This window comes from Anguilla anguilla, chromosome 12 (genome assembly GCF_013347855.1).
Source record: "Anguilla anguilla isolate fAngAng1 chromosome 12, fAngAng1.pri, whole genome shotgun sequence".
In the NCBI taxonomy this organism is placed as follows: Eukaryota; Metazoa; Chordata; class Actinopteri; order Anguilliformes; family Anguillidae; genus Anguilla; species Anguilla anguilla.
The window spans coordinates 24,951,513-24,970,571 of NC_049212.1; the positions used below are offsets into that span (position 1 = coordinate 24,951,513).

General features: G+C 43.0%; 2 protein-coding genes across 5 annotated transcripts in view; both read left to right on the top strand.

The window, feature by feature from the left end:
- Positions 1-9,987, top strand: part of LOC118209761 (beta-galactosidase-1-like protein 2) — a 13,081-nt gene extending 3,094 nt beyond the window's left edge. For all 3 annotated transcript variants that reach the window (XM_035385374.1, XM_035385372.1, XM_035385373.1), the window contains 18 exons: positions 1,101-1,286; positions 1,378-1,446; positions 1,701-1,796; positions 2,362-2,470; positions 2,720-2,812; positions 3,276-3,357; positions 3,803-3,867; positions 4,313-4,397; positions 4,518-4,655; positions 4,995-5,075; positions 5,534-5,640; positions 6,113-6,259; positions 6,636-6,707; positions 7,101-7,179; positions 7,703-7,790; positions 7,976-8,087; positions 8,263-8,379; positions 9,217-9,987. In XM_035385374.1, coding sequence (XP_035241265.1) covers positions 1,102-1,286; positions 1,378-1,446; positions 1,701-1,796; positions 2,362-2,470; positions 2,720-2,812; positions 3,276-3,357; positions 3,803-3,867; positions 4,313-4,397; positions 4,518-4,655; positions 4,995-5,075; positions 5,534-5,640; positions 6,113-6,259; positions 6,636-6,707; positions 7,101-7,179; positions 7,703-7,790; positions 7,976-8,087; positions 8,263-8,379; positions 9,217-9,327 — 1,836 coding nt within the window. In that variant the 5' untranslated portion in view covers position 1,101 and the 3' untranslated portion in view covers positions 9,328-9,987. The remainder of the gene's footprint in view (positions 1-1,100; positions 1,287-1,377; positions 1,447-1,700; positions 1,797-2,361; positions 2,471-2,719; positions 2,813-3,275; positions 3,358-3,802; positions 3,868-4,312; positions 4,398-4,517; positions 4,656-4,994; positions 5,076-5,533; positions 5,641-6,112; positions 6,260-6,635; positions 6,708-7,100; positions 7,180-7,702; positions 7,791-7,975; positions 8,088-8,262; positions 8,380-9,216) is intronic.
- A 684-nt stretch (positions 9,988-10,671) lies between these two features.
- LOC118210317 (etoposide-induced protein 2.4 homolog) lies at positions 10,672-18,849 on the top strand. 2 transcript variants are annotated; one of them, XM_035386394.1, is made up of 11 exons: positions 10,672-10,802; positions 11,713-11,865; positions 12,735-12,880; positions 13,064-13,124; positions 13,347-13,413; positions 14,057-14,181; positions 14,517-14,636; positions 14,856-14,967; positions 15,264-15,375; positions 15,756-15,830; positions 16,359-18,849. In XM_035386394.1, the coding sequence occupies exons 2-11, from the start codon at positions 11,824-11,826 to the stop codon at positions 16,519-16,521; spliced, it is 1,023 nt and encodes a 340-aa protein (XP_035242285.1). In that variant the 5' UTR covers positions 10,672-10,802; positions 11,713-11,823; the 3' UTR covers positions 16,522-18,849. The 2 variants fall into 2 exon arrangements, with proteins under 2 accessions (XP_035242285.1, XP_035242286.1); XM_035386395.1 differs by lacking the exon at positions 10,672-10,802 and adding an exon at positions 10,850-11,066.
- The last annotated feature ends 210 nt before the right edge of the window (positions 18,850-19,059 follow it).

Below are 19,059 nucleotides of genomic sequence, written 5' to 3' on the forward strand. Positions count from 1 at the left end.
GCATGAATGGTAACATGTTAACATTTTCTTCTCACAGTTTCCTTTTCACTGTGACCTTTTTAAATATGATTTGAATGTTCATTTTGGCTATGGTATGATTCAGGGACTTAGTAACCATACAGATATTAAAGTAAAGTTAAAGTCTAAAACATCTATAGACAACTAGAATTATAAGTAGGGTGTTCTTTTAACTGTCAAACCACTGGGCTTAAGCCTACATCAGCTACCATTAAGCAACTTTGCAGTATTTGTGATCAACCACTGGGCTGTGAGTTTAAAACTACTGTTTGTAAACATTTACCATTGACAACCAGAATTAATGGAAAATGTATTTTATATTTTTGGAGCCTGCCCTGGTCAGATTAGGGAGTCAAACAAACAACTGAGGCAATAATAGCATTTGCATTTTGTAATATAAATTTTGATGGCTATTAACTTTCCAGCAATTTAGAAGGTCTTGGGAGGAGAGCTTTAGTTACTTCACAGAGTAACTTCCTTAGTCACTCTGTAAACTTCAGCCATTCTACATTTAGAGCATCTCAAAAGGGGTGTTGCAGTTTGTGCAAATGCTTTTCTTCAGTGTGATTAGCTGTACCACAATTTAGCCACCCATATGTTATGTTGATCTGGCTAGAGTCCCTGCCTCCAGTCAAACCATGATTCGCCAGAAGGAGTAACTCATTTAAAAAGCAACCAGTTTAAGAAACCACATTCCCCAGAATTTTATCAGACCGTCTCAGAATGGCAGCCTCGTCATAAATTATTGAGCCTGACAATCTAAGCTCCTAAGCATGCTCCTTTTAACTCGTTCAGCCCTCCAACTTGTAATTTATGCTTAATGGCCAGGGCAGCTTTTAATAGTTCTTTACAGTTTCTTTACTCATTAATACATTTTTACATATGTATGCATGTATGAAACAATCAATGCAATTAAATCTTGTAAAGATGAGTGTGCCCTGTCACTCTGTCGGCACTGATATTCATAATTTTTTTGCCTGGTAATATATGCATGTACATGTCTCTTTGAGACTTCTCCAGTGGCACACTCATCTACCCGGTTACACCACCTTTCTGTTTTTTTTTTCCCACTGTTCATCCAGCATGCAGCCGAGAGAGAGTAGCTGGAGCAGGAAGGAGGGGCTGAGCGCTAACTCCTCCCAGTTCACACTGGATGGTGCGGCTTTCCGCATCCTGGGTGGGTCCACCCACTACTTCCGCATCCCCAGAGCACACTGGAAGGACCGCCTCCTGAAGATGAAGGCCTGCGGGCTCAACACTCTCACCACGTGAGTACAGAGCGCCCCCTACCATGCCACTGTAGCATTTCTCCCTCCAGCTGATAATCTTAAAAGTGTCCTGGACTTCTTTGTCTTCCAGGTATGTACCTTGGAACCTGCATGAGCCATGGAGAGGAAAGTTTGATTTCCAGAACCGGTTGGACTTAGAGTGAGTGACCTCCATGCTGCTGAATTGTGTCAATCTTTCTTAAGGTACCACTTGGGGCATTTGAACCTATAGTCATCTGGTTTAAAGCCCAGGTCTCTAAAGCTGTGCTACATAGTACACTGCCAGCTTGTTTTGGAAGTTGACTAGATTGTGTGATCTCATTGTTCCACACTCACACACTGTCACGTGCAGACTTTGTGGCAAATTGTTAAGCTGTCGAGTTTTTTTAGTATTTGCTTACCTGCTTCCCTCAGGGCCTACATCCGTCTGGCTGAGGAGGTGGGGCTTTGGGTCATTCTGCGTCCGGGACCCTACATCTGCTCAGAATGGGACCTTGGAGGGCTGCCCAGGTGGGTCCCCTGTCCCCCTCCTCTCCCAAATGCACACAGCTGCTCTTCATCATGGTGGCTGTGTGGCACAGCAGCTTGGGAGCCAGACATGTAACAGTAGTAAGGTTGCACGTTTCACTGCTGTTTTGTGCTTGAGCAAGGCACTTTACCTAAATAGCTTTAGTTAGCATCTATTCCGTTAGCTGCCATGTAAGAGCATCTGCAAAGCTATTGAATATTGCAATGTGTACATGTAATCTTCATGTGGGCTTTGGCACGTTCACCAACCACAAATTTGGCCCATAAGTGATTATTTTTTATTTGTGGTGCATGAATGTAAAAATCTGCATGTTAAATTATGTCCATTACATCACATTACATGACACTACTGCTGTTTGGTCATTAGTTGTATTTGGAGTGGCTTACAACAGAAGCACAAGTGCTTAGATCAGGAGGTTTCAGTTGATAGTTGATTCACAGTTTTTACATAACAAGCACAAACAGGCTAAGATGAGAGGTCAAAGCTGGTTTGGAAAAGTGCTTCTGGGCTTGTCTTTAAAGTGTTCTTGTGCTCGTCTCTTTCCAGCTGGCTTCTGCGTGACAAAAACATGAAACTGCGGACGACTTACCCAGGATTCACTGAGGCTGTCAACTCATTTTTTGACGAGCTCATTCCAAGAGTTACGCCTTTGCAGGTGACCTTCTTGAAGTCTTTTCTCAATTTTTGAGTTCCCAACATGTAGATTTGGACTTGGTACATATTTTTAAGTCCTGACTTGCTATGCATATTTGATCAATGGTGGTTAATGAATAAATTAGCCAGACTAGCTGTGAAAACAGTTCCCTGATTGGAGGTTGTTAGCATGGTTCTCAGCCTGTTAAAATCCTGCCTGTAGCAGTCATGCAGTCAGTGAAGTCCAGCTTTTCCTCCATTTCCCTTCCAGTACATGAGAGGAGTACCCATCATAGCAGTTCAAGTGGAGAATGAATACGGCTCGTATGCGAAGGACAACCGCTACATGGGCTTCATCAAAGAGGTAGAGGGTAATTGTGGGCGTGTCTTCTTTAATGTTACACAAAGGCATTACTGTATGAGATAGGGCAGATAGGGCACAGTGGCATCATTACCCCCACGCCCCCACCCCCACCACCACCACCATCACAACCACCAAGGGACAGTGTTTTTTTATGTGACCTTCACCATCGGACTAAGTGTTAAATGTTGTTAATGATCATTTATCAAGTTTTTTTATGAAAAAGTGTTAAAATGACTGTTTATGCATTCATCTGCAGATAGAATAAGTATATGCTCTGGCTTTGTGAACATTCAGTTTGGGTTACCCCTTTCAGAGAAAAGGGCAGACTGAAGCAAGCATTCACACACATACACTCCAGCACTCAAACACATATAGAAGTAGTTTGACAGAAGAAGGGGTTTCCTACTCACTGACCTTGCTTTAACGATGGCCTCCTCTCCTCCTCTCTTCTCTACTCTGATAGGCTCTGCTGTCCAGGGGGATCAGAGAACTTCTTATGACATCAGACAATCGTGAGGGGTTAAAGTGTGGGGGCGTGGCTGGAGGTATGATGCAGAATGATGCTTTCTCACCACTGCCTATTTTTTTTAAAGAAGCGGCTGATATATATATATATATATATATATATATATATATATATATATATATATATACGCACACGTATATATGTATCATGTGGATAAGGTTCATGGATAATGCTTAAGAAGTTGACTTTGTAATTGGAAGGTTGCAGGTTAAACCTTTGGGGATCTGTTGTTATTGTGCATAAAATCCATAACTTGCGTGGCTGTTCAGCTGTAGAAATGAGTAATGCAAAAATGCTATTCTACAAAGCTCATTCAACAGGGAGTCTGTTGAGATACTTAATGAGGGAATCCATCAAAATAAAATACCCTTTAACAGAAGTTTATGAATGTAGTATGTGATATTTTCTTTAGCTCACATATTCAGTAAATGCATTATATTTTTTTCTGCTCCTCTTTATTAAAGCCCTGAAGACCATAAACTTGCAAAGCCTGACACCTGGAGTAGTAAACTATCTGGCTCACATGCAGGTAGCCACGTTAGCATTTTATTGTCTCTTTACTAACTGATGCAGTTCATTTCAGATCAAGCCAGAGTTTTACATTTTCACCACTTACTCAGATCATTATTGGCATTCTGGAATTCACTTTTAGAATAAAACAATCGGGACACTGATATTTTACAATGGAAACTAGTAGTTCCGCCCATCTAGGCTCATCATTTGCATACAAATTCAGCCCTGTGTCAAGCCAGGGCTTGAACACTCCAGCAGTCTCTGCCTGTACTGCCTGACCTGGCAAACGGTGCCACATACTGGCAACTTTACTTAAAACAACTTTCTGATGGCTACGCATACATAGTGTTTGAGCATTCTAATGTAGCACAGCAGTGGTTTTAATGTATTAATGCATCATTTAATATTATGTTTAATAGCATTTAAAAGCCTCTTTCCTTACGTCCCTACTGTCACGGCAGGATGGGAAGCCTAAGATGGTTATGGAATACTGGTGCGGATGGTTTGATGTCTGGGGTGACCCTCACCATGTGTTTCATGCCGAGGGTAAGGCATCAACATCATATCAGGATATCACTTTGGCAAACTGTAGACTTTCCTGTAGACAAATTTCCACATCTGAGCTTGTACAGAAGGATTTTATTGCACCTGCCCTTTTTTTGACAGACATGGTCCCCGTGGTGACGGAGATTCTGAAACAGGGCATGTCCATCAACCTGTACATGTTCCACGGGGGGACGAATTTTGGGTTCATGAACGGAGCCGTGGACCTGGGCACATACAAGCCCCAGGTTAGCAGCTACGGTATGCTTTGTGTTTTAGCTCTTCTGCTGAAAACCCTCACTTTTCTTACTGGTTTCCCATAGCAAAATTTCAGTTGCCCAGATAATTCCAGCTATATACAGGAATTATTCCCAAAAAGTCCCCAGAAGTGCCTAATTAGGGTCATATCTGGTGGCTGAAATAGCCAATGACAATGACAGATGGATGAAATTGGTCTCATGCTCCTCAAACCACCGGACGGCTGCTTATCCCCTGTGGATGGGAGCATTATGATCCTGAAAGACACTCCTCTCTGCTTGGAATGAACTCTTTGACTTCTGGTGCTGAAAGAAACTGGGGTGGGTTCTTGTCCGTTTTCAGATTACGACGCGCTCTTATCTGAAGCCGGGGATTACACCCTGAAATACCACCGTCTGAGGGAATTATTCAGTCACTACCACAGTGAGTCAGAAAGGCTTTAATTTTAATGTTTCATTTTTCATGCAGTGGAAGAGATAAGAGGATGTTTACAGAGCACAATTTTTCTTGTAAGGGGCTTTATATTAAAGACAATGTAGAATTATAAAAAATGATATTTGAGGTTTGAAGTTATAAAATGTGAATTGCTGTTTAGCTAATTTCTGACAGTCATACAAGCAGAATCACTTGCTGTTTTTCCAATGAAATGTTTATAACCAGCAGTGGACACCTTTACTTGGGGGAGTAGCACCTCTCACAGGGGTAGGCACTTCCAGTCCTGGAGGGCTGGTGTGTATGCAGGTTTTTCTTTTCCACCAGTTTTCCTGGCTAAATGAGCTAACCGGCTATACACACCAACAGTGGTTCACTCATATATTAGGTCACAGTAAAAAAAAAAAAAAAAAACGGTGATCCTCTCTGCCTTTAACTGCATGCTCCAGGTGAGACACTGCCTGAGCAGCCTGCTCTCCAGGGGCGGAAAGTGTACGAAGCGGTCGTCATCGACCAGTACCTGTCATTATGGGAGGCCCTGAAGTTCACTGATGAGGTGGGTGTAGTAGGAACCTTTTGGCTCTCACAGCTGATCCTGGATCGGAATATGGACTTTACACTAACTGGTGTGAGGTTGGAATCACGGGGGCACCAGCTTAACTCAGTTCAGTCTGTCAGGGCAGAAAACCTCCAGAGAGAGGAAAGGAGGAAGGACGCTTGTTATGTGTTCTGCTCCACCTTCCAATGTGGCCACCTTCCAGTATAGCTCTTCTAGAACCTTCTATGCATGCACACAGAACACATTTCAGTTCCATTATTTCACCTCAAAAGGACGCCTGCTGTTTGTTTAAGTTTACATTTAATAAAAATTCTTTACGCTGTTCCTGCTGAGTTATTTTGATCTGCAGCGGTAGGGAGGGTGTGGTCAGAATGCATCAGTCCCCAGTCAGCTGACCTGTGTATCACAAGTGTGAATAGCCTCACGGAGGAGGGCGGGGTCTAAACATCTGCTCTGCTCTCTCCTCCAGCCTTTTATATCAGCGACGCCGGTCAATATGGAGAACCTTCCGGTGAACAACGGCAATGGCCAGTCCTATGGGTACACCCTGTACGAGACCACGGTCACCAGCGGAGGGGCTCTGAACTCCAGGAACAAAGTCCGCGACCGCGCCCTGGTCAGTTCAAACACTCGGCAGAGTCCAACAATACCAGGTTCTGAAGAACAGGAACCATGAACACGTTCAAGGGAAAACTTGTTTAAAACGCTGGAAATTCCCAAACATACTGTTAGCGGTATGGATTAACATTGAAATAAGTGCCTCTATAACCGGAAGGGGATAATGTTGAGTCTGTGGTGTGGCAGTGGTATTTTACCTTTGGTGAAGAATATGGATTTATGTTACTAAATTTTTAATTGCATGAATGGATTGTGTATGAAAATATAAACTGCTCTTACAACAATGATAATAATAAGAAGGAGTGATATTATTGCTATATAATAACTGATTATTTAATAAAATGTCTCTGATTAAAGCCTTTGTTATGTTCCAGGTGTTTGTGGACCGAGTTTACATCGGGGTTCTCGACTATAAGACTGTGGAACTTGCAGTGCCTGATGGGAAGGTGTGCTGTTTGAGCATCGCTGGACACAGGATGCTAAATACTGATCCAGGGGTGCCCTCGGGGTGGTTAATATTCATAGACACGAACGCTCCTGGTTTCACAGATAAATCCCTCTGTCATAGAAGAGCAGGGATTCAAACCAGCAAGGTTCCAGACAATGGAGGAGTGTGGTGTAGAGGGGAATCCCAATTAATATCTTTACCAGCTGCAGTTAATGGATGACAAACACAGGCTAGCACAGTCTCTCCAGCACAGCTTGCTCATTCTCACCCAGCTGATCCAGTGCTGTCTTCTCCCATACGGCTGCTCTCACATGTCCTCTGTAGTGAACTAAGACTGGTGTCACTCAAAAGCACTTTGTCTGAACACCTTTTGTCTCCCCTTGTGCTCTAGGGAGAGCAAAAGCTGAGTTTACTGGTGGAGAACTGTGGAAGGGTGAACTATGGGAATGCTCTGGATGAGCAACGTAAAGGTAAAGTAAAAATGTCTCCAGCTCAGAAAGAGAACAATTTGTAGTAGGTATGATTTCAAGTTGTGGGAGAAAATACATGAGCGATGCTGCTGTGTCTCTATCTTGGGCTGTGTATTATTGTGATTGGTCACTGAAGTACACATCTAAAGCATGGCACAAGGTGGGCTCTGAGACATCATTGTACAAAATTTGGCTAGTACTCTTCATTCAATGCAAATGAAAAAAGTGCTATAAATCACTATGAATACAGACACCTACTGTCGTGAAATACAATATCACTTGACACCTGACACTAGTTTTGTTTTAAATGAAAGTTTTCTGATAAAATCAGAAACATGACTTCTTAACATGGTTCCCTTGGTGTGACATCTCAGCTCATTTTCAGGGAGTCTGAACGTGCATAGCTTTTAACTCTTGTGTCCTGCTCTTGCAGTGAACTTACTATGAAGCTTAAACAGAAATATAGATGTGTTGTTATCATAAATTTAGATGTGTTTTTCTGAAATATTATTGTTTGTTTTAGGTCTTGTGGGACAAATTACATTGAATAATACCCCACTGAAAAACTTTACCATCTACAGTCTGGATATGAAGCCAAATTTCATAGATGGGTTTGTCCACTTTATACTGTTTTAATGTCTGCAACATTTTACTGTCTGTAATATTTGCCAGTTTCTGCTGTTTCTCACTAAACTGGTTCTATGTGCAGTAGAAATAGAAGATTTTGTTGTTAATTCAGGGATGAAATATCAGCACTGCCCCCTTGTGGTTATCTGAGATGATTTTCATGTTTCAGATTGCACAGAAAGCATTGGAATATCCTTCCAGAAAATCTCACCTACCCTGGATTCTTCCAGGGCCAGCTGAAGGTGGATGGCAATCCCACAGACACCTTCCTGAAGCTTCCAGTAAGATGGGTATATCTGTACTTAGCAGCCTTTACACTCACACAGCCAAAGCACAGACATTTCCCATGGTGCAATGTGCTTTTAACAAACTCCAACTTTTATTGAGAGGCAGTCAGGATTCCAAGTATAACCATTTGTTGCCATGATGACCCTGTGATGTTGGTTATATCCACAGGGCTGGGGTAAAGGAGTGGTGTTTATTAATGGGCAAAATCTTGGACGCCACTGGTCAATAGGACCCCAACAAACCCTCTACTTACCAGCACCCTGGCTTCACAGCGGCATGAATCAGGTACTGTTGTGGTAGTTACTTTCTCTGGCCTGCACATACTTGTTTCACACAGGGAACATGCACTCATATTCATAATATGCACTGGTCACATGTTCTTCATTCATACCATTAATTTGTACTGGTTGCTGTATGTTATGGAAGGGACTGAGAATGAAAGAAAATTATTAATATCACACTCCGATTTAGTGACAGATGACAGCATTAAGCCCCAGGCTCTTCCAGCCAAAAGGTACAAGTGGAAACCTTGAAGCAGCATTGTATAAATCCATGGATCACATATGTTTGTGCCGTTGTTCCTCTGCAACATATTCATTATGACTAATTATTTTTATACAAGCTGGTTGTCACATCATTTACAATACCCTTTATTTTGAAGAACCTAATTATATGGGTTTACCAGAGTCCATTAAACTGCTTCCAGTGTATTATGTATTATTAGGTACAGTAGATCAGAATCAAATACAATGCTTTTACAATTCATTTAGTTGAAATGCATAGACATAAGCATCAGCTGGTTTGTAAGGCTGTGCATTTGCTCAGGTTATGAATCCAATCATTGCTGAATGGCCGCGTTCATGAATTTGCCATTTATGATCAGCACTTAGGCACAGTGCTGAAGTGAGAACTGAAAAGGCTGTGTAACAACTTGTAGCAGAAGGCAACCCTAACAGAAGGTTTGACTTCAGAATGGGACGATGGATAGTATGTTAAATGAACAAACAATAGGGTCCACTCAGCACATATATAATATGTTTATACAGTATCTGCATAGATGGAATGATTATGCTGTGTTTTGGTGTGACCAGGTCTGCTGAAAGTCATTTTGTGTTATTGAAGGTTATTGTGTTTGAGGAACGGGAATCCGGAGACAGAATCCAGTTCTCTGACTCTCCTGAACTGGGGAAGACCATCAGTGTGTACAGACCTCATTTATGCAATGTATTGTGAGTGAAAAATGCATTATGAAATGAAGGCTGTATATTTAGGCCACAGCCACACACTCCTGCTTTATTGCTTCAGTACAACTACACTCTCAGAACTGGAGGACAAGGATAAAGTGGATTTCTTTGGATGGCGATACACTCGATGAAGTGATTGTGTGCCTGACTACACTACCTGTCTGAAGAAATCTCTGGGGCCAGGGCTGAGAAGCCATGCAGGCACGGTGACCATACGGTACCAGGCTACAGTCAGTGTGGTCCTACAGCACCAGGCTACAGTCACTGTGGTCCTACGGCACCAGGCTACAGTCACTGTGGTCCTACGTCATCAGGCTACAGTCACTGTGGTCCATGTGCTTACAAACTGTCCGAATAAGTCACTGTAAATTATTATTATGGACAACAGTGCAGTATAATGTAACACAAGGGTTGCAAATTCAGTTCTCAGGAGGGACACTCGTTGTACCCTTGAGCAAGGTACTTAACTTATAAACTTATACTTAACAGCATATATCCAGCTGTATGAATGGATACTATGTAAAAACAATAGTGCTCTGGCTGAGAGCATCTGCTATATGCTAGTCTTGCAATGTATTTTTAAAAGTACTATATTGTTTCAGTTCTAACTACATTAGATAAATAAAATATCCATAAGATACACTGTAAATGAGTTTCAGCTTATTTTAAAATACCAGCATCAGTTTGCGAGACGAAAAGATTCTGTGCAGGTAAGTTTTACTCACAGGGTTTCCCCCTGACAGGAGCATACATGAACCTGGTTGTTGGAGGCAGTGCACACCCACACAGTGCACTACATGCCTGTCATGTAACTGCAACTAGTCACACTTGTGGAATGTAAGTTAGGGCGATGTATTGGGTAAAACTAGGAACTGCATTTCAGCTGATTTTAAAATCTCACAACATATCTCACAACACATTTTTTGTGAGCCATTGAATATGCTGTATTTTTATTATTTTTTTGTCAAGCTAAGGCATGTGTGTATGTTGTAGCTTGGAGGAAAGATGCACACTACCACAAGATCTTGAGGGGAACAGGAGATCATTCTGGGGAACAGAACTGATTGAATCCAGGGCTAACCCTTCATGGCTCAGTTACCCCTTTACTCCTACAGCTACCACTACGAATACCACTATCTGGCTCCCAAGGCCAGCAGCATTCAAACTAAAATAGCGACCACCCATCAACAGGACTTAATTAACTTAAAGTTTTGATGAAGAAATGTACAGATAACGTGACAAGTATGGATCAAAGCAAAGCAACACTTACGCTACTGTAGGGTACTTCAAATGCATTTGAACTGTTTCTGACTACAGATCCCATAATCCTTTGTGGTATTGGGAGCATGCGCCATAGATTAAGTTTACTGAAAAGGGCCGGAGAACTGGGGTAGGACTGTGTTGTTGTGCGAGAATAAAGAGGTGTAAAATAGAAGACAGGATTGGGGAAAGGAGTTACTTGTGGTGAGAAGGGGCTGGGAGGGGGGACAAATATACATTTCTTCTAAATTGATATTTTCCTGCTGTTCTGCATGGAAATAAGACGAATAGTGTAGTCCCTAGCGGTTTGCTGCTAGTTATTTGCTAGTTGTTTATTTGGGTAATTAGCAGTAGCTAACTGGCTAGCTGCCTAGATAAATCAAATTTAAAATCAGAGATTGCCAACTAGATTTTAGCTACATGAATTTCTCGCTTCGCGAATTACTGTTGGAGCATAAAATGTGCACAGTAAGTTAGCTATTCGAGAGTGACATTCTCAAAACGGGTTATCTAAGTTAAATGGCTTGCTGGTCACCCAAGTAAATAACAGGCAAGGCTGTAATCACAGCTGGCTTAATCAATTTCTCTTGACAGCTGTGACTTGAAATGTTTCGCATTTGCCGTCTTTTAGGAGCAACAATAATAATAATTATTATATATGTTTTTAAAACTTTATTAACTAATCACTAGATATGTAGGGTAACTAGCTAAGTATAATTATGTTCGCAATTTCAGATTTTTTGTACGGCTACGTCGTTCTGGCTTACTAGTTGCAGTTGTCTAACTAACTATCTACAGCCGATTTTTAGCAACTTGGTAAGACCTGGTATGGGTTGTTTCAGCATTGAGGTTCTGCCTGTTCTACCACATTTATCAAACTTAAATATAATAAGGCCATTCCATAGATAACCTGACCACATCTCTGCAAAGAATTTAACAACAAATTAACTACTGGACAGAAAGTATTCAAGGCCTGTGCTCTTGTTGATATCTAAGAGCATTTTTTTTATTGAGGGAAGTTTAATTAACTAAAAAAATAAATAAATAATGTGACTAATGAAATAATGGCTTTCTCTTTCTAAACCTAAAAACCCATATGCTCTTATCACTTTAGGTTGTTGGGTCCCCTGTGGCACCATGAGATTTTGCCAGGTCCCAAACTCCAGGTCTGTGTACAGTTGCTGACCCCTCCTCCCCCTTCACCCCCACTTCAGCTGGCCTGGAAATGGCGGACAGTGTGAGAACCTTCCTCCATGATGCGACAATGGTCAGCAACTCCTGTCGTCTTTCACATCGTTAGAAGACGCATCTAAAGTCACTACAGAGATTTTCTAGATAATGCAACCAGGTTTGGCTTGTGCCATATATTAGCCATACCTGGGTATTTGCTTGACTGGTCCAGCTCAGCACATGTTCAACAATACTTTGAATTCCAGGCTTCATTTAGATGAATGACCAAAATATTATTTTAAACAATGTACGGGTAATTTTCCTCAGAAAATCCATTTTAGGCCATTTTAGGTTTTGCACCTGTTTTTTTTTCCCCAAGCATGCAAGTGGAAGAGGCCAGATGATTGTAGCTACCAAAATTACGCTCACTGCCAGTGCCTTTAGTCTTGAGTGACTTTAGTCATGATCTGATGCTGCAGAACCTGCAGAACTTTATTAGTACCTGTAATGCTTTGATTAGCTTGTCTTGTTTTGTGGCCAGCCTTGCAGCAGTTAGGTTTGCACACTGCTCCCTCCTTATCTTTTTCTGTTTGTATTGAGCTTCAGTTTCTGTTTCCAGGTATCACTGTTGACTCTGCAGGGGTCTCCAATAAAACATGCTGCTGGTTGATCTTTTTAGTCTCTACATTAGTGACTAAAGCAGATGGTTACTTTGTAGGCCAGCTAATGGTTTCCTCATGAGACAGCTTTGCACTCTGATATTAGATTTTTAAATGTATATCTTTGTTATTTTATTTATTTGAGAAACTTATTTGGATATGAAACCATGTTTTATAATGCTTTGCAGTGACTGTCAAGTATGCCTTTACAGTGAAGCTTAAGAATGGTATGGCTCGGGGTCCAGCTGTGATCAAATTTGACGCAGAGTTCTGGTTATGCACCCTGCCCCTTTGTGTCTGTATGCAGGGCATTAAGGATGCCATTTTGGGGATCGGGACCATCTCCAAACTGGATGCCCGCATCCAACAGAAGCGAGAGGAGCAGAGGCGGAGGCGGGCCAGTGGTGTACTGGCACAGCGACGGGGGCAGGGAGAGGAACCCAAGCCAGAGAGGTGGGGGGGGGGGTAACTTCATTACTTTCACTTGCCGGTTGTGATTGTTACATCAGCATTAGAATGTTCCGTTAAGAACATTCTAATGCTCAGCAGACATTCATGCGGCTGAGACCCTCCATCTGAGCTGGCTGTGCCTCTCGGCGTGGAAATGGTAAAATAAGGTGTTTTTGTGTGTCCCAGCGAGCCTAAGCTGCTGAGCCGGATCCTGCAGTGCTGCGCGTGGAACGGAGGAGTGTTCTGGGTGAGCCCACCCCGCCGACACAGCTGCTGCCCAGTGGCTGAGCTTTACTGCCTTGTCTCTGTCCAAAAGCACCTTCTCCTTACGCACCTGTGTGGGTGCGACTGTGGGGCGTAACATGACTTATTACAGGGGGGAGAGGGGGAGAAAATAAGATTTGGTCTTCAGTGTCATTTTAGAACTTCACTCACTTCTTGGTTATGTTTCTGCCGTTGTGTTCTACAGCTCAGTCTGTTCCTGTTTTACCGGGTGTTTATCCCGCTTCTCCAGGCCCTGACGGCTGCAATCATTGGTAGGTAATTATTGTGGGTGTGGTCTGTGGGGGTTAGGATCCAATAATTAGGCAGTGCTGCCTTATAAATCTCTTGTTTTGTAGGTGAACTACCAGCTTGTTGTCTGCAGCCAGTTTGTTTGAACCATTCCAAAACTTTCTTCACTGCCGCTGAACAGTATGATTGGGTTGAGTTAACGAGTCAGTCGGTGCATCCAAATAATCAAAAAGTGTATCCTTTCCTCCACTACCACCACTCCTTCGTGCCCCAGAAACTGATCTGTATGTTCTCTCTCCCTCACTGTGGTTCAGTGGAGTCCCAGAGCCTTGGCTATGGGACTATTTGTGGGCTCAGCATTTGTTGAAGTTATAATAGGGCTACGTCATCAATATTCAGCTTTGACTTTGATGATGGAGAATTAGATAAGCTGTCCCAGTTGTTTTCACTCTAGTTTCCTTCACATGCCTCCTCCCCTGCTTTCCTCCTCTTACTTCCGGGTTAGAGATGAGTGGTAGTGGGTAATGGAGGAAAGGAGATGAGGAGTGAGAAGCATTGGTACGCACCCACTGATAGCATGAGGTATCTGAGCACGTTTGCATTTGTGGACTGCCTTAACAGTCAAGCTCTGCTGTGCCTGTCGATCAAAGTGCCGTTTCCTGTCAGGTGACCCCTCTCTCCATGGTGACGTGTGGTCGTGGCTGGAGTTCATCCTGACGTCTGTGTTCAGCGCACTCTGGGTTCTTCCTCTCTTCGTCCTCAGCAAGATTGTCAATGCCATCTGGTTTCAGGTTAGTGATCCATCCCAGGGCTTGGAAACATTGCTATATATTGGATCATCTGTAGTAAGTAATAAATGTATGTATTTATGTATGTGTATTAGCATTTTAAAAATAATAAAAGATTGACAAATTTGAAAACAAAAATATAAAAATGGGACCCAGATGGTCTTCCCATGCATTCCATCTGTCCTAACTACCTTCTTTCTTTTGGTGCTGTAATTGCATATGAATATGTGCACTATGAAGGTGTGGCCCAAGATACTACATCCACACCCCTTTATGAATATTAATAAGATGCATCAAATTGGAGCATCACTGAAGCTCTGGCTCTCTGCTTGCTGTAGGACATTGCTGACCTGGCGTTCGAGGTGTCGGGGCGCAAAGCCCAGCCCTTCCCCAGCGTCAGCAAGATCATCGCCGACATGCTCTTCAACCTGCTCCTGCAGGCGCTCTTCCTCATCCAGGTAAACCGCCCCATTTCCCGTCAGGGACGCTCGCATTGCCTGATATTTCATTTTGGTGGGGGTTATTGCTTGTATGGAGTTTTTTCTTTGACCTTCCTCAGAGATATCTTTAGTGGGTAAATATGTCGGCAGGTGTTGAACCTGCGTGTCCTGAATGAAATATTCTTTTCTTACTTTATGGACTGTTTTTCATGTTTTTTTCTATTTCTTTCCTCCAAGGGTCTGATTGTCAGTCTCTTCCCCATCGATGCTGTTGGTCAGCTGGTCAGCCTCCTCCACATGTCCCTTCTGTACTCTCTGTACTGCTTTGAGTACCGCTGGTTCAACCATGGTGAGTGCACGCAGTCTCCCCTACCACCGCCCCCACCTCCCATGGTCCCCCATACCACTGCCCCCACCTCCCATTCTACCAGCACACCATCTGTGCAAGGAAATGGGTGACATTTTGCTTTGGTGGGTCGGGATCTGGGCCTTTAGCCAGAAATATGGCATTACCCAGGAGTCCATGGGCCAGCTTTTAGCCAGTCTATGGACCACGCCGTGTGTTAATTAGGGACATTCTCCTCTGTGAGCTCTTGTCATGTGGAGCCTCTTCGGTGCCTCCGGTTTACGGTTTGCCCCCCACAGGTATCGAGATGCACCAACGGCTCTCCAACATCGAGAGGAACTGGCCGTACTACTTCGGTTTCGGCCTGCCCATGGCCCTCCTGACTGCGCTGCCTTCCTCTTACATCATCAGGTTAGGACAGGTCATGTGACCAACACAGCGCCGGTCTGCGGCTCCTGCAACATAAACAGACATACCTGCATTAAAGCTGAGTCATGACCTGACCCATACCGCAAAAGGTCAAATCTCATATGAAAGTGTCCCTGAAATACTGTAAAAGGTTTTTGTGCGCATCTCACTGTAAAACGCAGTTGTGCTACTCTGTCAACGCAATACGTATCACTGAAGTCAGCTTTGTCCAGCAATGGATGTTCGTAATTGCTCAGCAATGGAACATCGATGCTCTTCTCTTAGTGAGTCGCTCTAGATAAGAACATCTACCATGTGGCAAAAATGGAAATATTGTATAAACTGTGTAAAAAGTGTGTGTGTGTGTGTGTTTTGTATTGCAGTGGCTGCCTCTTCTCCATTCTGTTCCCGCTCTTCATCATCAGCGCTAACGAGGCCAAGACGCCGGTGAAGCCTTAGTGAGTGGCACTGTCTCCCCTCCCGTCTCAAAGTGGATCTGCTACAGCCAGTGGATAGGGGGGAAAGATGGATAGCAGAGGAAAGATAGATAGCTGAAAGATAGATAGTGGGGGAAAGATAGATAGCTGGAAGATAGATAGTGGGGGAAGATAGATAGCTGGAAGATAGATAATGGACGAAAGATAGATGGGGAAAGGTTGATAGCGGGGAAAAGATTGACAATGGGGGAAAGATAGATAGTGGATAGATAGTGGAGGAAAGATAGATAGCAGGGGAAGATAGATAGGTGGGGAAAGATAGATAGTGGAGGAAAAATTAATAGGGAAGAGATAGATAGCAGGAATAAATAGATAATGAGAGAAAGATAGATAATGGGGGAAAGATAGATAGCAGGTGAAGATTGATAATGGAGAAAGATAGATAACGGGTGAAGATTGATAATGGAGAAAGATAGATAGATAGATTTGCCTCCTGCCTTCCTCCCTCTCTCACCCTCTCCTCCATCCCTCCATCCTTCTCTCCTGTAGCCTCTTCCAGCTGCGACTCTTCTCTCTGGTGGTCCTCATCAGCAACAAGCTGTTCCACAAGACGGTGCATCTGCAGTCCACCCTGACAGGCTCCGCCTCCTCGGAGAGACTGCCCTCCCCCCATGCCTCGCCCACCCGCCAGCGCCCCCTGTCTGCCCAGTGAGGCCCCACCAGGGGGCGGCAGAGTGCCGCACGTAAGCGTCAATGTCAGCGGACAGCCGGGGGGAGCAGGAGGCGAGACCCTGGCCTGGAGCAGGGGGGCGGGGTTTAGGAGACCCGGGAAATGTTGGGTGGGCTGGAGAACCGGAACACAGCGTTCGGTGGAGAGAGGTGCCAGTTTGTTAAAGTGAGCTTTGGGTCTATCTTATTTTAATGTGAAAGATGAGTTGTTTGGGTTTGATTGTACCTCAGAAACAGATGTTTCTCCTCTTTTTTTAGCTTCTTGTCATGTTTTTGATTGAAATGTTTGTGTGGATTATGTGCCATTTTTTAATCTTATTTTTTCTTGCTTTTGGCCACCATTCTTTCTGCAAAGATATACATGCGTATTAACAACATGGCCTTTGGCAGTATATAGTGGTGGCACAATATTAGCAGTAGACGGCAAGTACAAAAAAGAATTTTTGAAAACAAGGAAACGGTTGAGTGTAGATGGTTCGGTTGACATAACGATGCGACCTCACCTCAGCGGTTGACGTTAAGCGGGCTGCTTCTATACCGTACCTAGCACACCTGCCAAGGTAGCCAAACCCATTTCCATCTTGGAGAAAAGCATCAAATCCAATGGATTCTTGAGCTGAAGTATAGTAGAAGTAAAGCCTGTAACACTTGTCACACTTGGCCTCAAAATTGTATTCATGGCCTATGTCAAAAAAACAGCACAAAAGCAAATTGCAGGCATTACAAGCGTAGTTGTCTATATTTTTGCACCCTAATATTTTTCAGATAGGCAACCATCCTGTATGCTGGTTGGGCCAACCAGATCAAACTGATGAGCAGCACAGAGAGCTTCCGTTTATCTACAGTTTGTGTACAGTGTCGAGCAGGGTTTCCTCTCTCCACCCAGGTCTGCTATGGCTGCTACTCACTTTGCTCATGGAGCACGTTTTTTCTTTTGTTTATTTTATTTTATTTTATTTTTTTAAAGAAAACCTTGTGAACCTCTGTAAGAATTCAGAGAGGTATTCAATGAAGTTGACCTGTAATTCCAGAGGATAAACTTGACTCCGTCTCTAAAAACAAAAGGGGCAGTTTTTTTCACACTGTTTTCTGGGAGAAGTTTAATTTATTTTGATTTTTTTGCTGTTCAGCCACAGGTGTTTGTCTCAATGTAATCTGCAAAAAAATGAAGGAGCTTCTATGAAAAAAACTTTCAGTAATTTGGTTACAAAGCTTGTTGCTCTTCATTTTGTGGAGATTGTGTCCTTGGCTTTGTTTGGTTCAGATGTGCCATGAGAGGGGTCTTGGCCAATCTGAGGAGGGTGCATGTTGTAACGAGAATAGCAACCTAAATTTTGTCGCAAGTATGTTCCAATTCAACCCAGGGTCAACCAAGTGTTCCTTATAAAAGTAATACATAGCAGATGTTGCTTATGATATGGAAGTTAAAGGGGCTGTCTCCTTAGAAATGTCCTTAAAATAATTATCTTGCAAACAGAATCTGAATGATGGGATGTCAGCCTTTGTAAACTGATTAGCACTCTTTCTTATGAAGGTGAAAATCAGCTGACTGCCAGGCCTGTGTCAACTCACAGCTTTACGTATAATTGTGTCTGTGACAAACTACCTGCCTGTTCAGAGCAACAACACAGCTGGAACAGTTGCGTTCTGATCTCAACTGTCGCATCTGATCTATACCGAATTGTATACCTTATGTTTGAAAAGCATTGACATTCACAAATATTTTTTAATCTGTATCCAGGAACAGTCACTAATCACGGTGAAGCACAACTGAGCGTTGGCATTTATTTGTAGGTACTGAGGGAGTGGGGGGGAGCTGAAGATGTCCAATTCCAGACAACACTGCCAAACTGCTCAACCAGATTTGTTTTGAGCTTTCTGCATGACTCAGTCATGCACTGAAATACTCAGTAGCATTTTGGAAGATTATTTGTGACTGATGTAGTGGCATGATCCCAAAGTCAGAGAAGTGGCAAGTATACCTCAAACAGGTCAGAAATGGTACATACACATTAGCAAGCACAAAGGACTGCTCTTGGTCTCCAAATAACTACAGACTGAATGCAGAAAACAAACTATGGCTCAGTGTTATATGTTACACAGAACATGTGTGTGGCTCATGTACCACAAGTAGGTTGTGAATGTTAAGTACTGACTGAATCACCTGTCATAGCTAATGGAGTGGGGAATTGGGTAACAATAATCTAATGATTGTAAGAAATTCATACAGCTCTACGTAATGCAGGTTGTTTATCGTGAGGTTTTGTGAAAGTATTATACATTTTGTCCAATAAAACATATGTCAAAAATATGTCATAAAGGTGGCCTTTGTTTACTTTATGGTAACTAACAGCAGCTGAAGAACAAAAGTTGTGAATGATAATAATAATCGTTGCCAGTTGTGTATTTTAAATTACAGCCATGTGTTCCCAAGACATTGATTTCATCAGTAGTATCAGTTGCCGTTGATCAGGGACACCCAGACTGTGGCCTGGGGAATGAGACTTGGCCCAGTGCAGGT